Source organism: Anopheles stephensi, chromosome 2, assembly GCF_013141755.1.
Source record: "Anopheles stephensi strain Indian chromosome 2, UCI_ANSTEP_V1.0, whole genome shotgun sequence".
Lineage (NCBI taxonomy): Eukaryota > Metazoa > Arthropoda > Insecta > Diptera > Culicidae > Anopheles > Anopheles stephensi.
In genome coordinates, this window is record NC_050202.1 from 15,396,536 (window position 1) to 15,413,747 (window position 17,212).

General features: G+C 42.4%; 1 protein-coding gene and 1 non-coding gene across 10 annotated transcripts in view; one reads left to right on the top strand and one right to left on the bottom strand.

The window, feature by feature from the left end:
- The first annotated feature begins 386 nt into the window (after positions 1-386).
- Trnae-uuc lies at positions 387-458 on the top strand. The gene has a single exon. It is a non-coding gene; the product is annotated as a tRNA-Glu (tRNA).
- Positions 459-1,110: 652 nt separating this feature from the next.
- Positions 1,111-17,212, bottom strand: part of LOC118506209 (nephrin-like) — a 238,616-nt gene continuing 222,514 nt past the window's right edge. For 8 of the 9 annotated variants that reach the window (XM_036043025.1, XM_036043021.1, XM_036043020.1 and 5 more), the window contains exons 17-24: positions 11,398-11,478; positions 9,261-9,461; positions 7,817-8,407; positions 6,871-7,152; positions 3,192-3,337; positions 2,996-3,116; positions 2,526-2,620; positions 1,111-2,424 (exon numbers count right to left, since the gene is read on the bottom strand). In XM_036043025.1, the coding sequence (XP_035898918.1) occupies positions 1,903-2,424; positions 2,526-2,620; positions 2,996-3,116; positions 3,192-3,337; positions 6,871-7,152; positions 7,817-8,407; positions 9,261-9,461; positions 11,398-11,478 (2,039 nt within the window). In that variant the 3' untranslated portion in view covers positions 1,111-1,902. Of the gene's footprint in view, positions 2,425-2,525; positions 2,621-2,995; positions 3,117-3,191; positions 3,338-5,112; positions 5,260-6,870; positions 7,153-7,816; positions 8,408-9,260; positions 9,462-11,397; positions 11,479-17,212 lie in introns of all 9 variants that reach the window. The other variant, XM_036043026.1, reaches the window with a different exon arrangement.

The following is a 17,212-nucleotide window of genomic DNA, read 5'->3' on the forward strand; positions in this document are numbered from 1 at the left end:
GTTTTTGTACCTTTTATCTAAAAAGGTGAAGTTAATTTTTATAAAGAAAACTTTTGTGTTTCATTTTAGATTTCCAATGAACAATATATTGCGAAACAAATTTTCCCTATAAATTGTAATATTATTCAGGATAATATTAAGACTATCACAATTTATGAAAAAAAAAAACTTGTAAAAATCTCTCAACTGATTTCAAAACGACATTCGAGAGTGACCTCACCTGTTTTATGTGAACTTATAATATTTAATGAGTAGAAAATTATAAATTAGTGTTTTTGGTCCTTATTTAAATTGTTCCAACATATCTTAATATTGTTATTTTGAGTTCGATGTTAGGGTCAGTTTTTCAAACTCAAATTGAAAAGCTGATCAGCGGAAGACGTATCTCCCATATGGTCTAGTGGCTAGGATATCTGGCTTTCACCCAGAAGGCCCGGGTTCGATTCCCGGTATGGGAAAATCTTTTTATTTATGCCTTCTTCTATCATTTACTATCTTTTGCTAAAATAAAGGTCATTAATATGCAATAAAAGTTATTATGTCATCGAGGTTTGTAAATTGAAGTATTCATTCACACACGTAACTTTATATACAGTTTCGCTTTATTTCCTTTCAAAACTTATACTCATCATTCAGAGTTTGCGGTTTTTGTATGTGGTGTCGCCAATATTTTCTTACACACGCCCGTTACCTGCGCTTGGTTAGCTTTACGTTACGCATTTCGAAATACACTATCTATATGTAATGTGTAATAAAACATTTGTTTATTCTACCTTTTCTATCTACCTGTTCGATGTACATCATGCTGATCAGTGACGGTTTACATATGTGCATTACATAAATATTTGTTTTGTTTTTGTCGGAAGGAATTGTGTATTCCTTTTTTTATTGCACGGATTTAAAAAATAATAACGCAAAAATAGTGCGAAGTATAAAACCTATTTTGCGTTTGCGAGATCCTTCTATGTATGAGGTATAAAAGGGGGTGTATATAGACCATGAAAAGATAGGTATAAAAAACCTGTTTATAGAAGGAGGGTGAAGTAAGTGTACAAAGCGTTTGTTGTAGGTATTTCAACAATCGTTTGGCAGTTTCGTTTGAAAAATGCGTTCGTTTAAAATGCTTTTATGGTTTACAAATTATTGACACAGGTTTGATCGTAAAACTAAAGGTAAAATTGTTTAAAATTGGTTCTTGCTTGTTAACTTCTACGGCAACAATATTCATGTCTTTGGCCTATAATTTTTTATTTAAATTCTAATAAAATGTATTGATGTATGTACAAGTGAAAGGGTAACGTAAACTTGATAAAAAATTTTCGTATAAACTTAACGGTATGATAAAAAACACTTTTAAGCAATATTTGAAGGGACTTCCATTCAGTGAGAAAAGTTTTAAGATAACTTTACGCCTTTTGTTGAACGAATTTAATAAAATATCATGATGAGTTATTGTCAATTTTTGAATTGGTAAGGCAAACAAAACTTTATGTATTTTGTAAAAAAACTAAATTGTACCTTTTCCTTAAAAAAACTTGGATGCTTCCTGCATTTAATTGACATCGACCATAACTTTTCCAATAGCTGTCATTTTTTAAATTTCATTTAAGCTTTGGTACTTCACATGGGCTGCGTGTGGATTACATATAATATTGTTTGGGGACGTAAACTTAAAAGAGAAAATTAAACTTTCGATGTTTGGCAACTTACTGCTTTTGACACCATATTTTTAAAATTCTATAGACTATTTTAATTCATCAAACTTTGCAGATTACACAGTTCAAAGTAATGTTTTTACCTGAAACAAATGCTGACTACCACAAGCCTATTGAACCGATACCGATACTTAGCCACAATATTACACGTGGTCATTTATGTGGTTTCCCGTGCATCAGCATTCCACTAAACAAGATGTCCGTCAGAATCAGTATACCCTACGGACGGTGGATCGTACGCTCCCATCAACAGACTACTTCCCGCACTGGTACCAACGTTCATGGCATGTCCATGCGGTTCCATAACCAAGAAACCACCGCTTGGTCCTCCAACATACTGATCCGATGGTATCGGCGATGGGTTGTGCACACTGTACAGCTGCTGCTGGTGTGGCAGTGTTGAATAGGTGTGACTACCGCTGGCGGAACTGTTGCTACGCTTGGGATCTTTCAGGATGCCTGGCGGTTGTTTGGGCGTTGATTGGACGGCTTGTGAAATACTGGCATTGAGACTGCCGAGTGGAATCGTCGACGAGAGACTGCCGCTGCCATCGTGCAGATGGGTTCGGTGGTGTGTGTGATGCGTTACATCCGGTGGCGGTACCATCGTTCGGGCAACTCGTCGTAACGTTTCGGACGAGCTTTCCGTTGGGGCTACGGAGGGTAGTATGGGAAGTGGAGGTGTAGGAAACTCGACGCCCGGATAGTCCTGGAAAGGCAAATCAGTAGCGCCAATTGGTAAAAGAGCTTTTGTAGCGTGAGAAGCTTTCCATAAGCTTCAGTGCTTTGAAGCGTTACGGTGTTACCTACCATAGGCGGATAGAAACGGTCATTGTTCATATGATAGTACGAGCCATCCATAGTGGAGTTTTTGAGATGCTCGACGGGTCCCGCTTGATTGTATCCTGTAGAAAAATATAAAGTTTTCATTTTTTACGACGCTTCACTAGAGTCAAAGCAGTAGAGCAACAATTCTTTACGACCCTTGACTTTCTATCCACATTTCATGGGACTCAAGCATAAAAATTGATTGACCAAAATGAAAAGAGACGAATGAGGTTTCTGGGACCCAATGCCTCAATAAATAAATAAAAGAAATTGTCCAAAATAATATGAGAATGGAATTCTTAGTCCTAATGATGAGCAGCCCTGCAATTGAAATATTTCATCGTGTTTCGTGAAACATTTCACGCAACGCATGAAAAATTCGCTTTCGAAGAACTTTTTAGAGAGCTTTAACTGTGCAATGAATATATTTGGCAATCATTAGCAAAACTTACCATTATCCGTGCCAGTATTGCTTGCGTAGTGAGGTAAACTGCTTTCCGGCTGGTATCTCGGTGGTTGCATTTCTCCTCCGTCGATAAGGTACGTTGAAACCGCTCTTTTCCGTGTTTCATCCTAAAAGTCCGGGAAATGAAGCATGTTTATTCAGATTAGAAACGATATCCCGCCTATTGTGCTTGACACGCTTACCATGAAGTCTTGCTGACTGCCATCGTTCGAATATGCATCGCTCTTCTCCGAAACGCTCGACAGTGTCTCTCCGGTGACGGTATCGTTGTACGAGCTGGGCGCATACATTTCGATCGTAGCCGATTTACTGTTTGGGTTGGATGAGTCTATACATTTCCAAAAAACAAAAATCATATGTAAGGTTCCGATTTCTTTATATACGAACAGTGGGCGCGTGGTCAGTTTCCGGTATCCCTATTAGTCTCCCTTCTATGGTAGTTATCGTTCAACAAGCGTTATGATGCCTCTATCGCACACTAGAGTGCTCAGCCATTAAAAAAAGAGTGTCTTGATTTCGGTTTCAACGCATCATAAATCAATCCCGCAAACGCTCACTAATGGGTCCCCTTGGTTTGATGGTTGGATGGCCATAATTTGCATAGCAATATGATTGATAATAGAAGATAGGCGTACATAACACACCACAAAAACTTTGAGCCGAAACAAAACCAAAAAAAAAAACGCATAAGGAAACAAACGACACCAATAATAATAGCGGCAACAGTAATCTCCGATTATGCCACATTCCTTGCCGAGCGCACAGATTAGCCGGAGGACGAATTTGTGTATTGTTTTCACTGATGACATTGTTCGATGAAAAGTTATAATCATGATTGATGTTCCCGTTGACACCTGTGGTCGTAAGGCTTTGTTACAGCGAAAGCCCCGGGACAGGAACGGTTCGGCCGGTGGAAAACCCCCGGTCGGCGCTTTCCTAGAGCCGCCGGCCGGTTCTATGAGGTTTGAGCGATGGTCTGATTTGTGGTTTGATTGTCGGGATTATCAGCCTTGAGGGTAATCGACAACAATTTAAATTATTACACCTCTGCATAGTTTGGCGCTACTGGTGTACTGTGGTTGGGGTTTTTTTAGTTATCGTTGTGCAGATTAAAGATTGTCCATTTGTTTAACGAATGGTGCTTGGTGCGGGTCTAATTAATGACAAGTGCAAAACCAGCTGGAATTGCTGGTTTGTGCTAAAAGTGTGAATGTATTGTAATATGTATGTGCTTCGTAGCAAAATATATTCAAACTTGTTGTCTAAAACTTTCAAAGAGAGTTACTTCTTAAAAAAAACATGTGTTCTGCTTAAAATGGCGTTGAAGGTAGTTGCTCCCTAATTGCTGTGCTATGCAATAAGCTTCATTCAAAAAAAAATTTAGGAAAAAGTAAAAAAAAGTTTAGGTGTGTTTACTGACCGACGATTTTTACGTTTTTACAAGTCAATATTATACTCCTTATGAAAATAATCTAATGAAATCTAACTAGTGTTTGCATACTTTTAGGCGTTTATAATTTATATGCCGATGAAGTATTGCTTATAAGTAAGTGATAATAAATATAAATTTTTAAACAAAATAAATTGGAAATATTGTAAATAATTTCTAAACCAGAGCTAAACCAAATAACTTTATAAATTTAAAAATACTTAGTTTTTGAAAATAATGCTTTTATTTGAATAATTGAAGTACTATCAACATATGAAGATTTCATGATTCAAATACTTTTTAAAATAAAAATAAAATCCAGGATTTTATTTAAAAAATTTCGATTCAAAACCAAAAAGGAAACTTTGTGTTTTGTTTGCTTCCCCATCAAGCTGATGAATGCGATGAAACATCTGGTTTGGAAATAAAATTCAACTAACACAACAACAACAACGACAAAAAAAGGCAAAACAAACGCACCACAAAACTGTGTAGCTGTGAACAAATTTAAGCTGATGTTAGAAAACATCGTTCGTTTGATGTGTTGTAGTAAGGCACCGAACGATACAAAAAAAGCATCCCATTTTTCAACCAGGACTTAAGAGAGAAGAGACAGACGATACACAAAAAACAAAATAAAATGGTGGAAACAAAAACTGGGTCTGTTAGTTTACCTTTAGCCCGCTTCCTCACGATGAAGCAGACCACGAGGGCAGCGTTCACGATCAGCAAACAGAGTCCGGCGAACGCGAAGCAAAATATCACGAAGCTGGGCAGTTCCGCCTTTTCGCTCAGCTCCACCGGTATCGTCGCGTCCGATGCTGGATGGGGGAAAACGTGCGTGTGTGTGTACGGTACGGAAGTGGTCAAGTGGTTTCGCCAGAGTATGTGAGCGCGTGGGGATGCGTAAATGCGCGTCCGTACGGTGTGCGTCGGTTCACCGTTTGGAACGTTTTCAATATTCGGCAAGTGCGCGCGGTGCGTGTTTTATCAGTCGTCGGAGCAGCAAACAGCAACAGCAGCAACAGCAAATGAAACGAAACAGAAATAAATGCAAACGAAAGGTACAGTTAAACAAAACCTGAACAAAACTGAAAGGTTAAAAAAGCGAATGAAAAAACTAGAAACATGAAAGCAAGTTAAAAAACACTTTCCCAACAGAAGGAACGAAGCGCTTGGAGCTTGGTTTTTGTGTGTGTGTGTGTAGTTTCCTTTTTGTGTAGGAAACATTTACGCATTTAAGTTGATGGAACAGCTGGAGGAATGTTCTGTGGTGGGGTTTTTTTTCCCTGCGGACCTTAGAATGCACTTCCATTGCACTCGGGAAAGTTGCAACCTTGGGAAATATGCTTGGTGTTTCGTTTGCAAATTGCTTGAAAGTATAACAATGATGCAATTTTCTTTAGAATTTAAATTTTAATTTGAAAGTTTATGGTTTTCCCTGCCTAAAAGGAGAAAGATTAAATCAACAGTTGTTCGGTGGGTAAAACAACCGAAAGATGTAACGATATCTGGCTTTGAGGAAATAATTTTTCGTCCACTCTATTAACACCCAGAACAGCATGCGCTGCACACTATGGGCGTTTAAAATTTGGTGGGCATGAGGGTGTTTTAAGAAATTCAATTAATGAGGTTTTTCACAAGTGTGTTATTCACTTTGAACAATTTTTTTAAAGATTGTAGACGTTGAGAGAAAAAGAGGAATAGGTGTTTTTTTAATGACTAGTTCTTCAGCAATACGGCCAGGTGCAATTCATAACGGAATTTGATCATAAGCCTTACTTAATTTAAATAATAATTATGCATGTTTGTCTAAAAACCTCGAGACGAATCCAAACGTACATGGGAAAGCGTAAAAAAATAACAATGACTTTCCGCTAAGTCATAATTAAAGTTAACGTCTGACAGTTAAGTTTGGGAACTATTAAATTAAATTATTGTGCAATAAAATTTAAAAGAAGCGTCTTATTTCATGAACTAGTAAAAAAATAAAAGATTTTATCCAAAACATTGTTCCAAATAGCCCACTGTGCACTGTTAACACAACAGGTAGGTAGCTGGTATCCGCAACAAATTCGTTCGCACAAAAAAAAAAAGGATAAGTGAATGCTGCCGTGGAACAGCCCAAGCAAAAGGGAGGATATTAAAAAATAATTAACAACAAATCTATCCCGACCGCAGGCTGACGACGATGAGCGATGAAGAAACAAAGCTGTAAGGTAAAGCTGACTTAACGACTATCCGATGGGGTAAAGAAAGCGACGTGGATGGCGAGTCGGTCGTACTAGTGGAAACCCAATGAAACCAAGACACTCTCACGTGAGAGAGAGCGAGCGAGCAAAGGAATAAAAAGTAAGGAGAAAAATCCAACTAGGCTGGGCAAGAGCAACCGGAAACGGACCATTTCGCTATGGGAAGGAAACAACCATTACCACCACTGCCACCAGCAGCGTACGGTCCTGTGTTGCTGTGTTTGTGGCGTCCACGGCGTGCCCGATGTGCACCGGGACTCGCACCGGGCAGTCCGCGCCGGTAGAGACAGAATCCGATAAGAAGGATATTGAGCAGTACCAGGCAGATGCCGGCCGCGACCCCAATTCCAAGCAGCACCAGCCCGGACGGTCCCACCGGTGACGAGGGCCCTAGGAAGGATGAAGATTCCAGCGGTGGCTTACTGCCGAGCACGGACGATGCGGTATCGGTTGGTGGAGGGTCTGAAAACGGACGGAACGGAACCCACATTTAAGGATGATTTTGTGGCCAAGTAGAGGGAAAAAGGCTGTAAGTTCGTTTCCTCCCGTGCTTGCTCTATTTTTAATCGCTGGCTGAGTGAACTGCCATCCACAGTACAACGGGATTTGTATTGTTCGGAAGGACGCGAGAACGGCCAAAAGGACGAAAAGCAGCGAGCAGGAGCTGCCCGGTTTGGGGAAGTTACGGGTAGGGTGAGACGACTGTGGTCGAGGGAAAGATTCGGATTAATTTCAGTTTTAATTAAAAACCGTTGTAATTTGAGTGAAAGCGTTCGCTTTCGAAGTAGAAATACAGCCAGCTCCTTCTCTTTCAATCGCACACAGACACACACACTGTCTCTCACTCTGACCCACATACACATACACATCATCGTAGACGTTCCGATGGATATTATAGCCGTTTTCCATTTTTCTTTCCTTTAGGGCCACACAAATTTGATCCCTCTCTACCGAGGGTGACGACAGTGACGCTGGTGAGTTCATCGATCCGAACGCGTATTCTGATGAATCTTACCCCGGTCCGGTCAGTGGTGGCTTGAATGGGACACCAACATACAACAACAAAAAAAAAAGCCACGGACACTTCCGCCGACTTCCTGATCTAAATGAAGTTGACTTTAATTACCTCGAGTTTGGGCGCGGGTCAGATCGGGCAGGTAACGGCTCTCCCCGAGCACGTTGGCGGCCATGGCTGAGAATAGGTAGAGCGTGTTGCTACGCAACCCCGTCACGGTAAGCTGCCGACCGTTCGGTGGTCCATCCTCGTACCGGTACCGCTCGGAGGACGCTTCCCGGTACCGTATCCGGTAGCTGGCCCGATGTCCACCGTCGAAACCGGGCTCCCAGCCGAGCGTAACGCTGTCGTGCGTTACGTTCAGCACCGTTAGCGTGGTCGGTGGATCTGGGGCAGATTTTACATCCAGTCGGCCGATGCCGGAACCACTTCCGAGATCGTTCCTGGCCCGGCACTCGTACTCTCCGTAGTCGGACGAGGCAATGCGTTCGATTAAGAGGATGGATTCGTACGTTAGTGGGTCAAGCTGACGCTGGATCGCTTTGTACTTTGACGTTTGGTTGACGCTCAGCTCCTGGCCCGATCGTATCCAGTGGAAGGTTGGTTCGGGTGCGGCCTGGGCACGGCAGGGCAGACGGGCTTGCTCGCCGGGGCCGGACGCTGCCCGTAGCATTGCGGGCGACTTATCGATCTCGGGTGCAACTGGTGATGGGGAAAGACGATAAAAAGTGATGAGTTGTTTAAATGAATGTTAAAATTAGTGGAAAAGTTACAGAATTCTCAGTGAGCGGTAAGTTTGAGGACTTTTGAGGAGAGACTGGACAAAATTAGTTTACTTAAGCAATTGTGCGATGTTTTTATTTCTTGTTGCATACATTTGGGCGTATTGAATTTTTAACTAAAAGTATGTTCAACTCTCGAAGCAAATCAGTTTTAATATTATTGGAACAGGACTTCGATGAAGGATAAGAGTAAATTCTAGCTTCGACTGACTCAATTTTGAAGGCCATGAAGTATCGAGCCACCGAGAAAGAATTGAAAATAATGTTGTCTTTGTGAGCTTTTCTGGAGTTATTCTGATTCTTCTTGGATTCGAACCCTCAATGACAAGACTTCCAAGCTGATGCAGGCTATATCATGGCATACTAGACTTATTTATATGGTGTATCGGGGTAGCCAGGAATAAATATTAGTATTTTGATATTACATTCGATGGAGATTATCCAGAAATATGAAATAAATATTTTTAGATAGCAGTACACCTCGGTCGTTCCAGATGAATAAAAAAAATACTTTTAGATCCACAAATTTCAATTTGTGTGACGTGTGTGACGCAAAGCTGATCGTTTTTCCCCAAATGATAATGAATCCTTTTGACGTCAGTACCAAACACGGGTCGAAAAGGGAGTTCGGCTTATAAAACCCAAAATCAACCTTAAGAAAAGAAACATTGCATACTGCTAGGCGTTGAAAGGCGCTATTTTTAACCCGGTTCACTCAAACGTCATCCCGCGAAAAACTCACCGCACAGCACTTAAACCCTGCCGATACCTACATTTGACAATCAATAGCACATCACGGGCCGCCGGGTCTGCGACACGATTATCGGCGATGCACCGGAAATTGCCCACATCCTCCCGTTGGGCATCCTTTACCACCAGCGTACTGGTGGCGTTGGCGTAGGCCGTCGTCGTTTTTGCCTTCAGATCGTACCCTTTGCGCTCCCAGCGTACGTGTTCCGGCGTTAATGGGTTTCCTGAAACGAGACGAGCATCGGCCGAGAAACGCACAGGTTTAGTAAGGAACGGTTAGTAAAAGTGCATCAAAAAACGAGAGAGCGAGAGAGAGAGAGAGAGAGAGAGAGAGAGAGAGAGAGAGAAGGGAAAAAAGGCAATCTTAGGTCGCATCCGCTGTCCATTTTCGCTGAATCGTTGACGGTTGGTTTTGATGGGATGTTTGGTGTGGAAGGTGGTAAGGCTGGGCTTTTTTGTCGCCTGTTTGCTGTCGTCGTCGGTGTTGTTGTTGTTGTGTCTAGTGAGGTTATAAAAGCACCGCATAGGTGGCGCATCTTTCAACCACATCGGACGCATCCCACTGTATGACATCGTGTTTGCGTTTGCCATTTTGAGAATGGGAAATGTTTTGTTTGCTTGCTGAGTGGGTTTTTATTTTCTGACGCGGGTTTTTGGGTGGTGCAAAATGTGCCTGTGTACACACGCGCGCACACATGCTTGGTCAAACTGCCACCACCAGACGAGCGGAGCATCCGGAGATCGGTTCGAGATGGAATTTGCGTGGTGGCCTTTTTGTTTCTTTGCTCCGCACATTTCAACAGGCTTCCGAAACACTTGGAAAGGGGAATATGAAAAAAAACACACACACAGAACTGGAATATGGCACTCGTACGATTCGGACCATTACTACGCAAGCCATTTATCGTGTGTGGCCAGGTCGTGACGGTAAATTGAAGCTTGCTGGATGCTGGCGGTCGAGGTGAGCAGAAGGTTAGGTTTTTTCTTCTTGTACCCATGCCTTGCCACGTTGTATGTGATCTCTTGTCAAACGCGAACGCTGACCAATAGGAATGGCATGTCATATCTACCCGGCTACACGGGTATGGAATGAAATGAAAATAGGCCACATTGATATTGGCGAAGGGAGCGCGTAGGGTTGAAAATGCAAATGACTCCTGCTAGTGGTGGGTGAGCACAAACAAAAAAACGAGCTTACTTCACTCCAAAAGCTCTGGTACGATCGTGTACGTGAGTAGCCCAACATGGCTGACTCGAGCTAGATTGCACGGGCTCCCAAATAGTGATTCCGTCGACCCCAGGGATTCTAGTCGAAAATGGTGCACCGAGTCAGGGTTTGCTTATTTTACGTTATGGTAACCGTTTCGCTTACATATCCAACGCATGCAGTAACAACTAAAAAGTGGATCAAAAAAAAAGAAGGGAACTGATAATCAACTGCAGTTGCACGTGAGAAGGCATGGATTTGAGTCCGGACCAAGTTCATGAGTTGGTTAAAAAAAAGTGGAGTGTACCGGGGACCTGAATCTATGCTCCGACAGGAATAGGACTTTTTTGTTACGCCGGTATGGTCCACTACCAGAGCTGGCTGTTGCGTGCTTGTTCATTAGAATGTGCATTCCGCTGGAAAATTCCTTCATAAACCAACTGGATGGCTTCCAGATGGTGGTGCAACAAAAAAAAAAAACCCCTCTCCAGATATATCTCAACAAGTATTGCATGCGGCAGACGGGTAGAATCAAAGCGCACGACTTCTTTTATTTCCCGTCTCCCGGTGATGTGCCTTTGGACGCCCCCTGAAAGGTCACACCGAGATAGTGTGCCAGTGTTGCACTATGCAATTAACGCCGCCATGAAATGGCCATACACACACACACACTCAGGCAATCGTGAAATGCGGGATTGGCTCCCGCATCATATGTCTCGTGTAGTACAATGGGAAGGAAATAACTCGAGTTGACAGTCGCTTTTGATTGCGCGTTCGATTGTACCAGAAGCAGAAGCCTGTAGCCTCCCGGCTGACTCCCGTATCTAGTCGTATTTAATCCATTTCGTTGTCCACCTCGCCCGACAAAACCTTTTCCGATGGTGGTACGTGCCGGTACGTGGCCGTTGCCGATGGGTGGGTGCCTGTCATCGAAACACACCGTATTTACTTACCGTCAACGGTGCAGTTTAGCACTGCATCCTCGCCCGGGTTTACGATAACGGGTTCCGAAATGGATTTTATCGTAGCAGCATCTGTGTCGAAAGAAATAAAGGGAGTGAATCATAAAGGTTGGCATCGTCGGTGGGTGTGTAGGTTTTGATAAAGATGTTTTAAACTTGTTCAATATACCATTTACAGGAAGGTGTGGTAGATGGTTTAGGTAGGGCGTTATTTTAAAGAGCATGTACATACAATATTAATAATATTGTAACATTTTCAGTTAACAAACACAAGACGAGATCCCAAAACCTTTCTAAATCTAAATAATGGAATTTGCATACTTTTGGGCGTTACCATCTTAAATTGGAGCCACACACAGCGAAACAGGACGTTAAGAAATATAAAATCAATCGATCGCCATTGATCTGCCGGCTACACAATTGCTTTCATCTTAAGAAAAAGTTACTATAATCACATGTTTGTCAATACAATTGGGTTGCCAGTTAAATAGATTATATTTATAGTTAAATAGATTTTTATCTCTTTTACGGCCTTGTATGTGACCAGCTAAAAAAGGGGTGGTCCGGTGCCCGATGCGATAAAGGTGCCGCACTTTACACGAGCAAGTCGGGGGTTCAAATCCCATCCAGATCTCCGTTTGCAGGGCTGAAACCCTTGCTACGGGTAAAATCAAGTCACAGACATTCATAAATTGTAGGCCGAGACCTCTCGAGGCTGTGGGGCCAAGGAAAAAAAAAGCTTATTGACAAGGACTTTTCCATGGTTAGTAGTTTTAGGCTACGCGCAAAAAAAGCCTGTGGTATGTTTGTGCTTATACATTTGTTAAAGACATTTGTGAAGAGATTTTGTTAGCTATACTTGTCTCATGCCCATATCTTTTATATTTGCTCTCAGTTCTCGTAAGGCTTCGTTGGTTATGAGGAGCTCATAATGGACAACTCTGAGTTGATCCATACAGGTAAGGATAAAACAGCATTTCTTCATCTGACCGTCATTGACAATTGTCAGGGTTTTGATGAAATATTCCAATCAAGAGAGAAACGAAACTTGGCTTACTGGAATTTTTGATACCACGAAGTTGGATAGTCAGTCCTGATTACGGTGGGAATCGATATCCGGCGCTAGCGTATTATGTTACTACAGTCTCCATCACCGGAACGGATCTGTTTTATTAGGTATGGATTACTGATACGAAGGACTAACGCCATCTTTTATAAAAAAGACACTCATTGCTGGATCTTACGGTGCTTAAGTTAACACATTTTTTGGAAATAAAGGCAAAATTAGCAGAATTTGTACTTGTCTTTGTATTTGTTTTATCGAATCGAGTAATTCTAAAAAACTTAAAACTTTTATGTACTATTCTTCATAACAAGTTTCCACAGAAACGCTTTGTTCATTTCGATTCGATGCACCAGAACCGAACCATTCCTTTCCCAAATGAAACTTTAATAGTTTCGCATCGTCGCACTAACAGACGGGGCGGAGAGACTTTTAAATCGTATTAAAATTAATCAATCGTTCAGCATGAACTTCCTCGAATGGCGTTCTCAAACATCGTTCCCGAAAAAAGGGGGAAAAACAACTACAAGGACAAGTAAAGACGCGAGAAACGGTCTCGATCGTACGGAACAATGAAGTTTTCGTGTGTCTCGTGCGGCGTGTGCATCGGTGAATTGGCCGAGCAAAAGTTGTTCCAGTCGAGGGATGGTTCGTTGCTCGTTAAAGCAGCATCGATCGCCGTAGCAAACGCGATCCGAATGAACCCCGCTATTAAACCATCTGGAAGCTGGGATGGAAAACAACGGCTGCAACTCACATCCGGTTCGATGTAGCTTCGCTTTAAAACAGTTCTGTACATCCACAACACACGACCAACAAATCCATCGACTGATTGCATGGACTTGGATCGCATACGCAAACTTTTGGCACGTTCGTGGCAGGTTTTATTTTGTTTTCTTAGCTCTCTTTTGCTCTCTCCTCATGGACAGCACTGAGGACACGCAAGACAAGCTGGTTGCTGGTCTGGTCGACTGCCCCCAAAAAACCGAAAACTCTGCTCAATTTTGCAGAAGTGAATTAACTTCTCCGGTGCGAAGTGATGCAGAAGTTTGTACACTGCACACACACACACACACACACACACACACACACACACACACACACACACACACACACCGGTGTCCGTTTGCTTGTCCGTGGATGGATCTAGGTACTCGCGGTCGCGGTGGCCGATGCGGCCTCGAAGTTTGAACGACTTCTGCAGACAACGATCGAAGTCAGACGCTAAATAGCACATCCGGATAATTGAAATACGTTTCGAGTTTTGACCTGCTTCACTGGGAGCATCACTCGGAGAAGGCCAATTCGCTGCTAGTTAACTTTCTCCTCTTATACCCAAAGCTCTGGAAGGGATGGTAAGAGCCTTTTGCGCATGAAGGTTCCAATAAAATCTTATTTTATTGAAAGGTCGTACATGACCTGGGTATGATAATGGGTAAGGTCGGTACAAGCCGGAACAGAAACTCATCCTTCGGTCGGTCGGTCGGTCGGTCGGTGTTTAATAGCAGGAATCCTTTTGCCCGTTGTACGATTTGATGGAAAGCTGCTGACCGTATTTGACGATTGCTGGTCGCTACCGGGAGGCACAAAAAAGCGGCCTCGTTCCGAAATCGCAGCAGACACGAGCCAGTGCCAGCGTGTCCCTACGGTGCTTCCGCGCGAGTGCTGGGAATCGTTAGACAAGGTCGCTTAGGATGGAATTTGTGGGACTGGAAGCCGAGGGGTTCGCATTACTTTCATTGTTTACGAGGCAACCCTCGGGAAGGGTAGGTTACGGTTTTGTGGGTTGAGTGATCCGAAATTCCAATTTCAGGACGATTTTGTCCTGTGTTGTCTCCGCTGCTCGTGGTCCCCACCATTTGTCGGGCCGCCTAGCCGGGAAAGGTGACCATGCATGTAAGTGAGTTGTGCAAGAAGGTGATATGGTTTTATTGTTGGGTTTTGTGAGCATCGAGACAGTGATGAGGCACCACCCGTTGGGCAGCAATCGGGTCGGAACTCCCGCTGTCTAAGTTATGCCGGCTGTGGCAAAAGGTTGCCCACACTATCCGCGTGGCTTGGTGTGTGTGTGTGGCCAGTGGACGAAACACCTTCGAATGGTCCACGCTGTATGGTGTACCATCGGACCAGGAGACACAGCCACAGGACAGTCATTGGATGAAGATACTAACCACCTTACTACCACCACGTGCTCTACCATATCTAACTACTGTGCTTAGCCTGTCTCTCGCTCTGTGTGAGTCTTAGTGGGGTTGGTTTATTGATTTTCTTCCGGGAAAGTTCCTTCTCGGATCCCCAACTTTCCTCACCATCCCAAACTATGATGCCTTGTTCTTCGGCACGAACACACACACAGACACACAATTGGAAGTAATTCCTTCGCGCGCAACGGCAGCACCAGTTTCGGACCGGGTGGTAATCATCATGTCATTGTCAATGTACGATGGCGCCCTCGAGGATGGTTGCGGCGACAAATTTGTAAGCTTTTGCCAGCTTCCACCGGGCCAGACGTTTGTGTTAAGGAAGGTTTTTTTTTGCCACCACACCTCTATCTATTGCGTGCGTCTGTGAATTTGTTCTTATCATATTCGGTGGGTCTTTTCGTATCGTCGGATACCGCTGGACGATGGTTCGCATCGCAAATTGCTGTAATGTGTTTTTGCTGTTACATGCCAATACCTCCTCCACGCACCGGCAATAAAGTTTTTGTCAAACAAGCAAGTGCGGTGGGGAGGGTTTTGAATTTTGATATGTCAATTTGCTGTACTGTATCGCACATGTTTCGGCTAAATTGTTATTGACATTCGATGGGATGATGTGGATAGGGGGCCCATCTGCTCATTCCGGAACCATTTAAACAATTTGTGCGAAAATCACTTGAGGGGATTGAAATGGCGATTGTTTTGATTAGATGTGGTTTTCCATACAAATATGGAAGAACATGTTTCTTCTAGTTTGTTGTATCTTATAGCCTGTCCTAGATTCTAGTTTGATTCCATGATGGGTTTGGTAGTAAGACGACTATTACTTTTTTTAATTATATTATCATTTTGAGGGTTTAATTTGTGCTATATGTTTTCATATTGATTGCTAAAATATTTGAATAGACAATTTGTAAAATTTTGATTTCATACAAATAATTTTGCAGAGTTATGGGCCACATCTAAAATGAAGAAAGCTTTTTGTATTGAGAAAGTTTCCCATGATTTGATTTTTTTTTACTACAAATCAGGTTTGAAAATCGGATGCAAAAATGGTCGTATTCTATTGTCCTTCACTGTACTGGTTAGAAAGCACAACTATATTAAATCCTTTAACGCAAGGATTCCGAGGTGAACTACTGAAGGTCATACTACTCCTGTACTCTGCTTTATATAAATGGGAGACTGCAGAGCACTATACTGTACTGGACTGTACAGACTGTAGAGCTGGACCGAACTATTTAAGTCTTTTCACTGCTATAATCTTGTTTTAAAATGTTTCAAAAGTTGTCCAACTATTCCCGTAAATTTCAATCCTCGTAAAAAGCGGTATCAAGAATGTGCTTCAAAGTGCCCAAAATATACTCGAAAATGTCTAGTTCTCCGGTAAGGTCTCAGAAATCCGGTAAGAGTTTTAATGTTTTGTCTGTTCAAATGAAATCCGTAGCTCAGGTTTGTAAATACAACATTTGCAGAGCTGATCGAACAAAAAATATCAAATAATCCTGCTATCGGACTTTCTTTATGGTTCTTGGGGTTCATGGAAATTCGTGATAGGCAATTCAATATATTGACACGTGCCTGCTAAGGCGGTTTTAGCCTCCAAACCTCCGTTAAATAATCTAAAAATAAAATCTCAATTTTAATTTAGAAAACCATATTTTTAGAATTCTTGGCGTAGTGTTATACTTATACTAATAGCTCCTGATATACTTATATCTTTAGTTATACGTAAGTGAAATAAGTAAAAAATAATACTGACAATCTAATCGACCCATCTGCCCTGGGATCCGGGCTACAGCGGCGCCGGCCTTTAATCAAAAGGTTCGAGTGTAGAGCCCCGTCCGGACCGACTTTCCGAACGCGAGAAAAATGTTCAAGTTGTGTATAAAATTAAGCCTAGGAAGTCAGTAAATGCTCATAAAAATCTCTCATGAAGAAAACATGTTTAAAATTTCCCTTCGATGTGATGTTACAACGCATATTGCATAGCTACAGGCGCCGTTCACTTCCAGCTTGTGAGAGACAAGTCACCAAGAAGTCCAATAGGATAGTGCCATGAACGTTTTCTCACCACGAATCTAGCAATCTAGATTTTACTCAACAATATTTTTCGCAACCAATAACTCTCAGCAATCCCAGCGCTAAGCTCTTATCCTTGTCGAATGATTACAACAAGACATGGAATAGACACGACCATTCGCTCTACATTTCTTTTCCCGTTTGCTACAATACAAGCTGTCAAATTAACCTTGATTGAAAATTCAATTTAAGTGATCGAAATAAAAACGGTAAAAACCCCCCGCGCTGTAAACCGAGCATTTACAGCTACGCAATTTTCAAATGTCATTGCCCGGTGGCAAACGCCGTTCGAACGTAAATCGTGGCACGCAATTCGTGCCCTTTTATTTGTGCCATCACTCACTTATCGGTGTGCCGGGAGGGCTGGGCAAAGTTTCTTCTTCTTCAGCTTCTTTGGTTCCGTTCAACCAACAACCCAGCTTGTTACGATCGCAATTACTCACGCACGTCTGCAATGCTT